General features: G+C 32.6%; 4 protein-coding genes across 4 annotated transcripts in view; 3 read left to right on the top strand and 1 right to left on the bottom strand.

Moving 5' to 3' along the window:
- LOC120178726 (TMV resistance protein N-like) overlaps window positions 1-15,306 on the top strand; it is a 77,563-nt gene that overhangs the window by 45,093 nt on the left and 17,164 nt on the right. The gene's annotated exons all lie outside the window — the stretch shown is intronic.
- Window positions 645-1,192, top strand: LOC120178732 (cell wall / vacuolar inhibitor of fructosidase 2-like). Its single transcript, XM_039184528.1, has one exon. It carries the CDS (start codon window positions 649-651, stop codon window positions 1,189-1,191), a length of 543 nt encoding a protein of 180 aa, XP_039040459.1. The 5' UTR covers window positions 645-648; the 3' UTR covers window position 1,192.
- Window positions 2,591-4,364, top strand: LOC120178733 (organelle RRM domain-containing protein 2, mitochondrial-like). Its single transcript, XM_039184529.1, has 4 exons — window positions 2,591-2,831; window positions 3,388-3,456; window positions 3,537-3,643; window positions 4,037-4,364. Exons 1-4 carry the CDS (start codon window positions 2,648-2,650, stop codon window positions 4,148-4,150), a joined length of 474 nt encoding a protein of 157 aa, XP_039040460.1. The 5' UTR covers window positions 2,591-2,647; the 3' UTR covers window positions 4,151-4,364.
- Window positions 11,225-13,840, bottom strand: LOC120178735 ((+)-delta-cadinene synthase isozyme XC14-like). Its single transcript, XM_039184532.1, has 7 exons — window positions 13,677-13,840; window positions 13,312-13,579; window positions 12,867-13,245; window positions 12,557-12,775; window positions 12,252-12,390; window positions 11,678-11,926; window positions 11,225-11,608 (listed from the first exon to the last, which is right to left on the bottom strand). The coding sequence occupies exons 1-7, from the start codon at window positions 13,791-13,793 to the stop codon at window positions 11,291-11,293; spliced, it is 1,689 nt and encodes a 562-aa protein (XP_039040463.1). The 5' UTR covers window positions 13,794-13,840; the 3' UTR covers window positions 11,225-11,290.

The following is a 15,306-nucleotide window of genomic DNA, read 5'->3' as shown; positions in this document are numbered from 1 at the left end:
CAAACTCAAAACTTCTTCTGGTTTTTATACTCTTATAGATGAATGATAATGAGGATGAACATTAACATTTGGGGCGTAAATGAATTGGGTTTAAACTTTGAACGAATAAGTTTGTGTTTGTTTATGTTCAACTTGTGTTCGTTTATTTAAAATTTTAAAATCATGTTTGTTTGTTTGTTTTTGAAGTTGTGCATGTTTGGTGTTGATTTGTGAAGGTATTCATATTTGGTTCATTTATATCTTCACAATCATGTTTGTTTATATATTCGTCATCATGTCCGTTTAACTTTTGTGAATATGATTCAAGAATAATTTATCGGATTAGATGTTTTATTTATTTATATCCGTTCGGTTGGCCGTGCGGAGAGTTGCCGATTAGCAGCATTGAATTGTGAAGGAATTTGAATATTTGGTTTCTGTTTTTGAGTAGATCAAGGAGATTTTTAAGATAACATAGAATCCATTACACAAATTAATTTCTAAATTAGATTATCCAATTACTATATCAACGATAACATTAATTACGAAGGTCAAAACCACCAGTTACGGACAGTATAAATCTTATTCCACATATTTTCTTATGAGAAACCCTATTATAAAGCCTTTATATTTCTTTCTCCATTCTCATTTTCCTACAAACCAAACAAAATGGCCAATCAAAGTATCAATCTTTCTCCCCAAACCCTTCTCATCATGACCCTAATTTCTCTTCTCACCATCAACAGATCTTTCCATGGAACTGGAGCTCAAGAAACAGGCAAGGCCCTAATCGAATCGACCTGCAAGAAAACACAGTACCCTGAAGAATGCATCTCAGCTTTGGAGTCAGACCCCAGCAGCTTCAATGCAAACTTAACGGGCTTGACCAGGATTGCTGTGCAGAAATCAGAATCCAAACTGATTGAAACCTTGAACATTGTCAACAAGTTCGTGTTGAACGAGACGGATTATCTGACATGGGGATTCCTCGTCTTCTGTCGGGATTCTTACAATGCCAGTGTTCCTCAAATCCAGGCAGGCCTGCAGGCTTTCGATAAGCTCGAGTTCGAGAAATCGTATCGGAGTGTCGAGGCCGTCAATAAAGCTGTCGTCGAGTGTGATAAACAGGGATTGAAGATGATATCGCAAGTTAATAGTGGGCTGTTTAGGCTCACCAAGGATGCTACGAGCATCCTGGACCTCCTTTTCTAATCAAATCAGTGTTTACGTTTCTGCAATATTGTTTACGAGCAACATGTTTTTTAAATGATCCATGAATAAAATCATTTGATCAAGTTAGATTATATTCTGCGTTGAGAGTTTCTCTCACTTTTCATCGTCACGATAGAGTTAACACAACCCTGAACTCCAAGGGGAAGATGATAAATATACCTTAAATTCTTAAATGTTGACTTAAAATTTTAGGTCATTACATGTTGTTAGCTAGGATTGCTCACATTTGGTTGTGTTTGGCTTAAAGTTTGCTATAGATTTTGTTGGTGGGTGTGGGAGAAGTGTGCCAATTGCTGGTGAGGATGATGAATGATGGTGATGAAAGATGGACCGTGAATGATTAAGGGGCAGTTGCTCGAGTTGAGGTAATATATTTGAGCGGAAAAAATGTCGAATTTAAATTTAAGGGATTAAAATAGAGAGTTCTAATCGTCGGTAACGACAATGATTGACACGGTAACTGATCAAGATGAATTGTGTTTGGAATCTTGATTGGAATCGAGATGAACAGGAATTGTAATATAAATTAACTTTTAAAAGTGATATATAAAATTATAGTTTAAAATTTAATTGTTTGGGAGTAAGGTTAAAAAATGAGTTTGAAAAGATAAAATGTCCATTTATAGACATTATGTTATAAATTAAAAATATACATTTAAATTATATTTAAACTTATATATATATATATAAATCATATCAATTTAAACAATAATAAATTTAAAAAATATTATTATATATGAATTATATCAATTTAAATTATAACAAAAATATAAAATATAAAAATAAAAATAATATATTTTATATAACTCACTATTAATATGTTAATATATAAATTATAAAATATATTTATTTTTAAATGATTAAAATAAATTATTATAAGTCATAAATTATTTTTTAAGGATTTTAATATTACATTATTAAAATAAAATATAAATATATAATTGAGTGGAGCCCATACATTAGTAAAGGTAAAATTATAATTTGATTCCAAACACAAAGTTAAAAATGAAAAAAACTATAAATCCTAATTTTTATTATTGTTTTGAAACCACCAATTCTACCACAATTCTTTTTTCATTTTTTACTCATTCGTCATTAATTTTACGGTCAAAATAAACTTTTTAACTAAATGTGCTTTTAGAAAGCTTTACCAAACTGATTCTAAAATTGTTAAGTCAGATAAAGAGATAAATAGTCGAGTGACCAAAACATGAATAATTCAAAAGTTTAATGGTTAAATTAGAAAGTTTTAAATTTTACTGACCAACATATGAGTGAGAAGACAGTTAAGTGATTAAATATGTATTTTACCCTTTTATTAAATCATGTCTTTTTTAAGTCGATTGTGATTTTGCCCTATTTTTCTCGCACTACAGAAGAGGTTTTAGCTTAAAGCGTTAATCCCTGATTATCCATTCCCTCTAATATCTCCTCCATGGCTTTGAGGGCGGCGGCGACGAGATCGATGGTGGCCGTTTCAGCTTTACCGGGATTGAGGCGATTGTGCTCGACAGCTTCGGCTAATTCCTTTATGCCGCCACCAATTGCAGCGATGGGGAACAGCGAGGGAACCCCTGGTCGAGAGCAAGCGCCTCCAAGCACCAATCTCTTTGTCTCAGGCACGTATCTCTTCTTTCCCACCTATATCCATCATGGTTTTCATGTTTTCTCCTGTTATTTTATGAGTTGTTTTGGTATTAGCTTATATGTAAAGTTTTTTTGGTTGGTTGCTTGGAAACTGCTGGAAAATTGAGGAAAAAAGTTGTTTCATTTTAACGAGTTAGATTTTTTTGTCCTGTTCTTTTTTTTTGGTAAATAGTGTTTATATATTGATTTGTTGGGTTCTTTTGCTCGTTCAATTGCTCAAACAATCTGTGTTTTTTAAGGGCTTCCTTTAGTGACTCCGATTCTTTTCTGGTTTCTTTATAATCTTTGCTTACATGCTGATTTATTAGGTTACTATGCTAGTTTGATTGCTAGAAAATGTGGGAAAATTGAAGAAAATTTTGATATTTTCTGTGGTTTGATTTTAAGTGGTCATAAAATGAAAACATGGAAGGATTGATATGGTCTCTCTTTAATTCATTCAAAGTAGTTTATCAATCTAGAACTGGTTGAGCATTATTTATTTGGTTCATATTATGATGTAAGTTATCATTTGAATTCCTTTGTTAGGGCTTAACAAGCGCACTCCTTCGGAGAAACTCCGAGAAACGTTTTCTCAATTTGGCCGGGTAGTTGATGGTTTGTCTTCCTCAGCTCAAAGAATTTCGGAAATTGTCTTTCTGATATTGATAACCATTGGTCCTTTTTTGCGTCTACAGCGAGAGTGGTGACTGATAGAGTATCGGGATACTCTAAAGGGTTTGGTTTTGTAAGATATGCCACCATAGAAGAGGCTGAGAAAGGCAGAGAGGGCATGGATGGAAAGGTTAGCTCGCTCTACTTCCTTAAATGTTCATTTCCTTGAGGAAAGTTTATGTGTTCATTCTTGCATTTCCGGATCTCTTTGTTTCAATTTGAAGTGTTAAGATCATAATTTTGGCTCGAAGAATCGTTTTAGATAGAAATTACCATCAAAAGTTTCTTTGAAACTAGATATGTAAACTGCTTTTATGATGATAAGTTTCTTCGAAACTAGATATGTAAACTGCTTTTATGATGATAAGTTTCTTCGAAACTAGATATGTAAACTGCTTTGATAGAACTGTTCCAGGTTAGATCATCGATGAATGATGATAGAATGCGGAAACTGATATATCTGCATACACTGCCTCCCATCTTACCTTGATCCTGGTAACTGATTTCCTTTGGACCATTGCAGTTCCTCGACGGTTGGGTTATATTCGCAGAGTATGCAAGACCTCGGCCTGAACGAACTCCGCCTCAGAACAACATGTCTAATTCAAATGGCTATAATTCCTATGGCCGGGAATGAGTTCGATCCGGAACATGCTTTTTCGTTTCATCTTAATCAGAGACAGGTTTACACAGGGGTCGGCGGATTATCTCTTACCAGGAGAAAATTAATTATGAACTGTGTGGCATTGACTTGAATGCAACAGAGATGTGATGAACTGTGGTATATCATTCAAGAATTCTAGGAAAAACAATTGCAGATATTGAGCCTTTAAATTATTGTTTTTCATCGATTTTGATGTTCAGCCTTTTGTTTTCGGTCTGACTGACTTTGGTAATCAAGAAAAATTAAGGGGAAATGGTACCTTACATTATCGATCCGTCCGGTTGAAGTTCTTTTGCTATTAATTTCATTAAACCCCCTCTATTTTAAGTCCATTTTGTTGAAGTCACTAACATGGTTGAGGGACTAAAATCGAACGGACCGATAACATTAAAGACTTAAATCGGAAGGAGTAGTAACATTATGGACTTAAATCAGACAGACTGATAGTTGTAGTGACCATTTCCATTTAAATTTTTTTCGGTGACCAAAGTCGATCAGACCAAAAATATAGGAGACTATTGACATAGTTTACACTAAGAAAAAAACTTTTTTTCGATTGGTCTATTGATTAGAAATAATTGATATATGTTGATACACAATTTCTTAAGACAAATTTTCAGTTATTCTTTGGTGTTCGAGATCTTTTGGTCGTTTGTCTCATAGGATACAATAACTAGATAATCAACGAACAGTGGCAAAAACTTTCAAGATCACAAATTATTTCTCGACTTTGCCTATCACAAGAAAACTAGAGAAGGAAAGAAAGTATTTTTCAAGATTTTAGAAGTTCTTGTATTTCGGATGTTAAAACTTATATTTAACCTAGTAGGTTAACTAAGTAGTTTTAGGGGATTTCTACAAGAGACTTACTTAAAACATATATTTTTTAATATTCAAATTTAAGCATATAAAAATATTTTTTAATTTGAAGTATTTAAAAGATATAGATACATTTTACTATTTAATCCTAAATAAATGTTATTTTAATTTAAAATATTTAAAAGAATATGATTATCTTTTAATATTAAAAGTTAAATAAAATAATAAATACCTTTTAATTTGACACATTCAAAAAGGATAATTATCCTACTAATATTCAAATTAAAGAGATATATATCTTTTAATTTATAATATTTAAAAGGAATATGAATTTAATTTAAATATTAAATCCATCAATGAAATTCACTCTTTTTCAATAATCTCCATATGAATAAAATTGATGATTTTATCAAAAACATTTTGGTACAATGTAGTGATAGACTCTACGATCGATAGTTGCATAGGATAAATATGTGTCATCCTTTGAACCTTCTCTTGTAATTGTATATTTACTTTACTAGCTAACTAATTGATGTGATGTCTTTGAACTGTTCTACCGTTTGTGTAAACGATGATATACTTCGCACAACTACCTCTCTGACAAGAATTCATAGGTATGTCTTCAAAGCCATGAACATCGCCTGGTTCTATAAGAGTTTGAAAGAACTATGTCCAATAGTCTCCTTAAAGCGACCCCACTTTACTCTCACATATGTGACTTATGTTGCTCGGTTCACTGAAGCACACAATGGTCATTAAAAGTTTTGTTTAGCCTGTACCACTTTGATCACTATTTACATAATAGGAACAAACTTAGATGATAGACCCCCACAGTGACCGTACACAATTTATACAATTTGATTGTCCCTTTTAACCAAGATCTTAGGATCTCAAGTCAATTTATTAGGGTTTTCCTTCACGTAAAACCTTTAAATTTCACGAGCATTAGTCATATTCCTTTTGATGTTTTCTCAACTTGATTATGATTTAACCTTTGGCTAGCGGATCTACGATGTTACCTTTTGATCTTACAAAATTAATAGAGATAACTCCATTTGAGATCAGTTATCTAATGTTATTATGTAGATGACACATATGTCTCGACTTACCATTATACATGAAATTCTATGCTAGTCACAATGTATGCACACTGGGGCATATATTTAAGCAATCCAAGAATATCCTCCAAAAAAATTTAAAGTCATTCAGCTTATTCCCCAGACTTGTCTAGAGCTATAAACTTAGTTTTGATTGTGAATCTAGTTATAACTATTTGCTTGAGGATTTCTATAACATAACTTCTCCCCCCAATGTAAAACATATTCACTTGTGCCGTAGATATCTTTAATATTAAATAACCAACTAGCATCGGTCTATTCTTCTAAGACAATAGGATAATCAATGGAAAATTTAATTCATTCTTTAATACCTATTTTCATTTGCTTTGGTAATATGTTCATTATCTTCGCAAGGCACCCACACATTTTCAAGTATTTATTGAATGATTTTCGACCTTTCTATAATTCATATTGTGTTTTATCTTTTTCCTTTCAGCAAAACCTTATTTAAAAGGTAATTAGTTGACATAACAACTTCTCTCTCCCACATGTTCTGCGATAACCCAACTTCCAAGTGTTACGTTATTATTTCTTTTCGAGTCCATATTTTTTTCGACTACTCCATTTGATCAAGGAAAGTATACTGGTTTCACTTCATTAATAATATCATGTTGTGCACAATGATTTAACATATTCATTATCACTATCACTTATTACCATCTTAATATATTTATTAAGTTGATCTCCAACTTTATGTTTATAGAAAATAAATTTCTCTATAACTTCATTTTTACTCTTTTCAAAAATATATAGCAATACTTTTGCTATCATTAATGGAGATAATAAAATATGTATTCTCTCTCGTCTGTGCCATTATTATAGATTTTAAGAACTTGACCACTAAAATTTCTTTAGTATCAGTATCTTCCGTTTCATATTTATGATCCAGTGTCATCCATAATTCTTTTATCCATCTTATGGATACTATACACTTTATATAGTGCATTTGACAATCCATTCGGGATGTAGTTCTAGTATAAGAAGTCAAAATAATCTCAAACTTAAAAAATAATAAATATGGTAATAACGTTTACTTCATTCTCTCTAATAATAGGAGGATCATTTGATACTTGGCCAAATTCAATATGACCGAATATAACATCTCATGTTGTTAAATCTTAAAATTCTATTCACAGGATTTTACAACCTTCTCATTGTGACTCATGACCACTAACAATCGTGATTTTGCTTAACACACAAAATTAGAATTAATAATAATTCCAATAATAAACGAAAAATAAATTATGATTTATTCTACCAACAAAATTTAGTTAGAAAGTAAATCGATAAAAAAGTTATTACTTTCAAACAATTTCTATTATAAATAGTAATCAAATAAATTCTGTTAAAATCCCAATTGATTTTAAACAAGAAATAATAAATTCCTATAAATAGAAAACTAATTCTCATTTATTCTTGATTTTGTTATCGAATATAATCAACGTTTTGAAATAAATTTCGTAATCAATGTTACTTTCACGGCAAATTTTGTTAAACAAATTTGTCCACTTTGAGATTTAGCAAACCCGTTAATATAGTAGGATAAATCTTGAAACAAATTTATTTGCTATCTCACTTTTATCACAATTTTCTAATCATCTCGGATTAAAGAAAGGTAGAAAATAGAATTAACTTTGTCTTAAGATTGTTAGAAAAAGTCGTTAATCCAAAAATAATATAGAAAAATAATGATAAGAGTATTCAAATATCATTATAAATATTAATGATACATAACGAATTTACTCTATCTTAGGATTGTTAGAAGTATAACAATCCGAGACCATAATCATACCTGAGACAATAAAGCAAATGAAATTAAACTTATTAAATAATAATAAAAATTAGTATAGAAAGAAATACTCTATTTGATAGATCAATCGATCGTAAATAGTTGAGGTCTTTCGGTACACAGTTTCCTTAAGACAAATATTTTGTAACTCCTTGGTGCTCGAGATATTTTTTAATCTGTCTCCCAAGATACAACAACTAGATGATCAATAAACAATAACACAAACTTTCGAGATCACTAACCATTTCTTGCGTTTGCCTATCACCAGAAAACTAGAGAACGAGAGAAAATATTTTTCAAGATTTTAAAGTTCTTGAATTATGAGATTTCAAAACTTGTATTTAACCTAGCAGGTTAACTCAATATTTATAGGGAATTTCCAAGATATTTACTCAAAACAGATATATTTTAATATTCATAATTATACAGGTAATAATATCTTTTAATTTGAAATATTTAAAAGATTTAGATATCTTTTAATTTACATAGATATTATTTTAATTTAAAATATTCAAAAATATACCATTTGAAATCAATGAATTTATTAATCATATTGTTTTGAATGAATGTTTTATTTTGAATTCACTGTGTTTTTTTTTTTTTTCTGATTGTTTGTTGTGGTATCTCCGGTTCTATTTATGACTGAGTCAAATAAGGATAATAATACATCAAAGAAAAAAAAAGGTTAAACTACATGTTTAGTAGCTAATGTATCACTTTTATTTTGTTTTGACCACCCAACTATTTTTGTTTCAAAATCATACCTAAAGTTGTGTTTTGGTTTCATTTTGATCACTAACTGTTAAAAGATTAACAATGATGCTGACGTGTCATCATAAGATAATGCATCATCATCAATGATTTTTTAAATATCACATTAGCAATTCAATTAATTTTTTAACGACAGATTACCAATGAAACCAAAACGTAACATTATGTATATTTAAAAAAAATAATTCAGTGACCGAAATGACACAAAACAATAGTTGAAGTACTAACAAGTAGTTTACCCTAAAAGATTGTTGCTCTAATGGGGATTGGTGTCATGATGAAGATACCTTACGATATAAGGATGTCGCTTACTTTTTTTAAATTTGAAGAATTATATAAAATATAACCGAATAGCTACTCTTCCACGTAAATATAGAAAAGTTCTATAAATACACCAACACATGAGTTCTTTGTCTCACACCAATACATCTCCTTTCGTAGTGTTTCCAGCAGAATTAATAGCTAAACAAAGGTCTTATTCAAAGCTTTCTTCTTCAACTCATGGATCCTTCTCCAACCTCAATCGTCCCTTAGCCAACTTTCCCCCTAAGGATTGGGGTGATATTTTCTTATGTCCATCTAAAATGGTTAAGTGTTCCAATAATTCGCTCCTCTTTATCATAATTCCATTTAGTAGAGTGTTATAACCATGTCAAATAAAGTCTATGATTGTGCAGAACGTGGATGGTGAAACTCAACTACAGCACGAAGAATGGAAAGAAGTAAGGAGGATGATTAAGGTACCAGACGTCGATGAACTGCACAAACTGCGTTTGATTGATACAATCAAACGGTTGGGAGTGAGTTACCATTTCGAAATAGAAATAGAAGAAGCACTGAACAATGTTTATGAGCATCACTACCAATATCACCAAACTCTCGAGTCTACTTCTCTTCGATTTCGATTGCTTAGAGAGAGTGGATTTAGTGCTTCCTCTGGTGAGTCTTGCACCTTCTACTTTGCACATGAATATTGGATTGAACAGAAACGTTCAACAAGTTCAAAGATGATGAAGGAAACTTCAGCAAGTCCTTAACAAGTGACGTGAAGTGTTTGCTCGAACTATACGAAGCTGCACATTTGCTTGTTCATGGGGAACACATACTCGAAGAAGCCCTTGTGTTCACCACTACTCATCTACAGTTAGCCAAAGCTGCTGGCAATTTGGAGTGTCCTCTTTCAGCCTTTGTCTCCAATGCTTTATACCAACCCCTCCGGAAGACACTACATATATCAAGTTCAGGGAGTAAATGATTAAACCCATATGCAATTGTTTATTATTTTGTTGGTTTTCAATTTACAGTTTAAGCAGTTGAGTGATAGTTATTTTGCTGAGGCCAAATCGTACCATGAAAACTATGTACCAACGATGGAAGAATTTATGAGGGTCGGAATTACATCTGCTGCAACTACTGCAATAAATGTCACTTCTCTTGTTGGTATGGGGTCAGCTAATTTTTGAATTGCCCGTCCAGCTCAGTTGATAGAGCGCAAGGCTCTTAACCTTGTGGTCGTGAGATTGAGTCTCACGGAAGCTGCTCTCAACCTGACGTTGGGGGCAACCTACTATCCTACCTCCCCTTATCCCATTACATATGGGAATAGGGTCATCTAATTTTTCTCTTATTGGAATGGGAAACGTAGTTACACGAGATTTTCGATTGGTCGTCTAATGATCCTAAACTTTTAATATTCCAATTTCATCTTCAATTTTCTAATATTCCAATTTTTTAAATGTCCTCGAATTATAACTCTTATTCTAAATTGATTCTTAATTTTTTTAATATTCCAATTTCATCTTTAAACTATGACTCTTATTCTAAATTAGTCCTTAAACTTTTAAACATTCAGATCCCTAAACTATTAACCTATTTCTAAATTAGTCTCTAAACTTTTGAATATTCCAATTTAATCCCCAAATTCATCCAAATTTATAATTGGTTTCAACCATAATTCAACCTATTTTTTAACATATAATAATATAAATTGGCCTAACAATTTTATTAACAAGAGATGTGATCAGTATATACGTGTAGTTGGGGATGAAATTGAAATGTTCAAAATTTTGAGGATCAATTTATAATGAAGGTCATAATTTAGGGATGAAATTGAAATGTTCAACAATTTAAGGACTAATTTAGAATAATAGTCATAATTTAAGGATAAAATCAAAATATTTACAAGTTTAAAGACCAATTTAAAATAAAGATCATACTTTAAGGACATGTGACGACGCAATTAATTCTATATAAAATTAACCATTTGAATTGACTACATATTTGTAGGTGGGATATCAACTGTATAGATCAACATTCCGACTACATGAAAGTGTGGTATAAAGAAGTCTTGAATGATTATAAAGATATGCAATATTTAATGCAAATAAGGAAAAACATATCGTGTCCATTTCATGATAGATGCGGTATATTTTTACTCACATGGTATATGACCTCAAGATTTTTATGGTTATAATACTATTACTCGAATATGAGATCTGAAAAGAAACAATAATTTTTTAACCACTGAAATCACTTAACGAGTGACAAATAATATCTTAGACATGATAGGACACTAAAAGCAACACGATAACGCATAGATTCCCGATCAGATAGATATTAATTTCCTTGAGCTGAGACTGAGATTGGATCAATGAGCAAAGAATTGATCCCATCTTTTGTAGTTTTTCCAACGTGTGTGTACCCATCTCCAGCCTTATACATGAACTCACATGCCCTTGCAAGATTGAGAACTCGTGTAAGAACCGACATCGAAACAACCTTAGATGTATCACTAAATATCATCTCATAGTTTATATCTTTCCATGCATCTTCCACTTGCTTCTTCAGTTCACTGTGTGCTTCTTCTTCTGAAACTCCATGTTCTCTCATGTAGCATTCAACAGCCGACGGAATGTGCTCTCTCTCTTGTTCAAACTACACACAACATATATATAACTTGATTGAAAATGCTCTTACAAATTTTCTTTTACATAAAAAAGGTACCTTGTGTGAAACAATATCGTCTGAGAGGCGGCCATGAATGCAACAAGCAACAATGATTTTAGGGTTGTTCGATGCCCAATTGAGAATCTCAGGTGGAACAACATCTCCCATTCCAACAAGAGATGTGACACTTAATACAGTAATGGCAGCAGATATAATTGCGACCCTCATATACTCTTCCATCGTTGGTACGTAGTTTTCATGGTACCATTTGACCTCCGCAAAATAACTTTCACTCAATTGCTTAAACTGTAAAATGAAAATCAACAAAAGTAGTTCATATTTTAAGCTGAGTTGGGCATGGAGAAAGAGGATGTGTTTAGTTAACTTGTCCAAAAAAAAAAGTAGCTGACCCTATTCCTATATGTAATGAGATAAGGGGAGGTAGGGTAGTAGGCTGCCCCCAACGCCAGGTTGAGAGCAACTTCCGTGGAAGACCTCTGTTATGAATTGTCCTCAGTAGGACTCGATCCCACGACCACAAGATTAAGAGCCTTGAGCTCTACCAATTGAGAAAGAAGTTCTTAATTTTAGTTTCTATGTAAAATTACAAAAATGAGACGTGTATATTTACTTTATTTATAGAATATTGGACACAATGTGATTGTTCTTGCTTTGTCATTGCCTCCTCCGCTTCTCCATAGACATCTAACAATGGCTTGTAGAATAGTTTCATGTAATCTGGAAGTTGATCTATACATTTAACGTCCCACCTAAAAAGTAATTAAAGTTTTAAGAGAAAATGTGTTAGAAATATTAAAATTAAAATTTAAATATATATTGAATAATGTCTCATAAAAATAACTAAATAACTCAAAATACAATTATTATAATTTGTACATATACATATATTCTTGTGTGAACATATAAGTTTCTGACCTCTGAATTGCATCCGCATAGAGTTGAAGTTCTTCCAATGTGCCATATGAATCGTATATGTCATCCATAACTGATACCATAGTTGCTACTTTTGTTAATATCTCTCTACCAAAAGAGTAATCAGGCTCAAAGTACACTCCTAACATCCAAAAGTATAACTCTACTAATCTATCTCGTGCGAACGGTAGTTTTGTAGCAAAATCTAAATCTTTCCACCACCTGAAACAAAACACATAATTACGAGTTATTTTTCCAATTGAATTGGATTGAACTTGAATATGAATTAGTGTTGAAAGAAGTAATGTGTTGCCTAGAGAGCTTGCATAGCTCTTCCTTGTGTAAATTTTGTAACAGGTTGAAATCCAACTCTGCAAACTTCAGCAATGTTTTGTCGTGTGAAGCATCGTCTTTATAAATGGCAAAGTATCGCCTAGCCTCCAACCTTGGCAGGGTCTTGCGGATGGGTTGGTAAAGAGCATTGGAGACTAAGGCTGAAAGAGGATACTCCACAGTGCAATCAGCTTTGACTAACTCTAGATGAGTAGTGGTGAATGCAAGGGCTTCTTCGAGTATGTGTTCCCCATGAACAAGTAAATGTGCAGCTTCGTATAGTTCGAGCAAACCCTTTACGTCACTTGTTAAGGACTTGCTGAAGTTTCCTTCATCATCTTTGAACTTGTTGAATGTTTCTGTTCAATCCAATATTCAGTGTAAGCATTTCAGAAAGTATTTGAAATAGAAGGTGCAAGACTGACCACAGGGAGCATTAAAGCCACTCTCTCTAAGCAATCGAAATCGAAGAGAAACAGCCTCGAGAGTTTGGTCATATTGGTAGGGATGGTCATAAACATTGAGCAATGCTTCCTCTATCTCTCTTTCGAAATGGTAACTCACTCCCAACCGTTTGATTGTATCAATCAAACGCAATTTGGGCAGCAACTCATCATCCACGTCTACCTTAATCATCGTCCTTACTTCTTCTTTCAATTCTTCGTGCTGTAGTTGAGTTTCACCATCAACGTTCTGCACAATTGTGGAAAGTATTAGAGGAGCTAATTATTAAAACACTTTTAGAGCTGTAGATGCGCAAACACACATATATACTACATAAATTCCTTACCATTTTAGATGGACATAAGAAAATATCACCCCAAAGTTTAGGGTGAAAGTTGGCTAAGGGACGATTGTGGGTGGAGATGGATCCATGAGTTGAAGAAGGAAGCTTTGATGAAGACATTTCTTTAGCTTGTAATTATGTTGGAAACACTATGAAATGACTTGAATCGGTGTGGGTCATAGAGCTCATGTGTTGATGTATTTATAGAACTTTTCTATATTTACGTAGAAGAGGGGCTATTCGGTTTTTTTTTTAAATTCTTTTAGGGTGGGTGATGAGCAATCATAAAAAATATATGTTTAGCTTAATAATTTCATATAAAAAAGACATATATGTTTATTCTTTTGTATATATCCTTGCCCTGTCGGAACTCACTGATAGTGCTATAAAATCACAACAAAAACAACAAAACTCAATTCTTATATGTAATGAGGTAAGGAGGAGGTAGGGTAGTAGGTTGTCCCCAACGTCAGGTTGAGAGTACCTTCCGTGGAAGACTTCCGGTAGTCAGAAAATTAAAAATATAGATAAAATATAAAGCATGTATAAATAAATACATAAATACATAGTTGAACAATATTCATATGCAGTCATAAATATCATTAATATTATATGCGCGTTTGAAATGGGAAGTAATCCCTGCAAATAAATTCCTGCGAAAAAATCTCTGCATATAGACATAAACGTAAGACCCGACTAAATTTAAAAGTGAAGAGAATATTACACAGAAGTCTACGATAGCAAGCCCAGTTCTAAGCCTACATAAATATCAATAACAGAAACGTATAAAAAATATAATTCATGAAAATTACTACAAAGGCATTAAAAGAAGACAGAGATGATACACCCTAGAGATGTGACCCACACTACTCGACTACCCTAGTCTTTAGTCTTCATACTTTCCTATCAGAGGTCATGTCCTCGGTAAGGGCTAAATCCATCAAATCAGATCTCAAGCAGTCTTCCCACTTCTGCCTTGGTCGTCCTCTCCTTCTGGCAACGTCGACTGTAATCGACTCTACCCTCCTGACCGCATCCGACGGTAGTCGCCTAAGGACATGCCCAAACCACCGTACCCTCAATTTTTCAGAAACATGCACCACCTCCAAGGACATCCTAATAGTAGAGTTTGTTGTCATATCCCACAGAGTCCTACCGCATGTCCATCGAAGCATTCCCATTTCTGCAGCCTCTATCTTCCTTACATGATCCTTCTTGGTTGCCCAACATTCTGATCCATACAACAACGTTGGTCTTATTGTCATTCTAACAATTTAAATTATATAAAATTTACTATATTTATATCATTAACGTAATATATTTGTTATATTGTATCATAATTCGTATTATTAACGAGACTAAATAAATTTAAATAGTTACAGACGGTTCATATTTTATAATTTAAAAAATCAATATTTTTAAAAAATTTAGATTCGAATCGGGTCGAATTTTATATTAAAATATTTTAAATTAGGCCGGAATCGAGTTTAGGGTTAAAATAATCCATTCCCCTTTCAGCACTTTTGTTTTTACAACCAAAGTCATAAAAAGCGTGATGGCCCAAGTTCCAAGCATAGTGTAACCTGCACTATTCAGCACGTTTACAGGACATATGGATGTTAATTATTGTAAA

The sequence above is a fragment of the Hibiscus syriacus genome, unplaced genomic scaffold (genome assembly GCF_006381635.1).
Source record: "Hibiscus syriacus cultivar Baekdansim isolate YM2019G1 unplaced genomic scaffold, ASM638163v2 tig00112370_pilon, whole genome shotgun sequence".
NCBI lineage: Eukaryota > Viridiplantae > Streptophyta > Magnoliopsida > Malvales > Malvaceae > Hibiscus > Hibiscus syriacus.
Note: the sequence above shows the minus strand (reverse complement) of the source record. Positions and strands in the feature narration are given on the sequence as shown.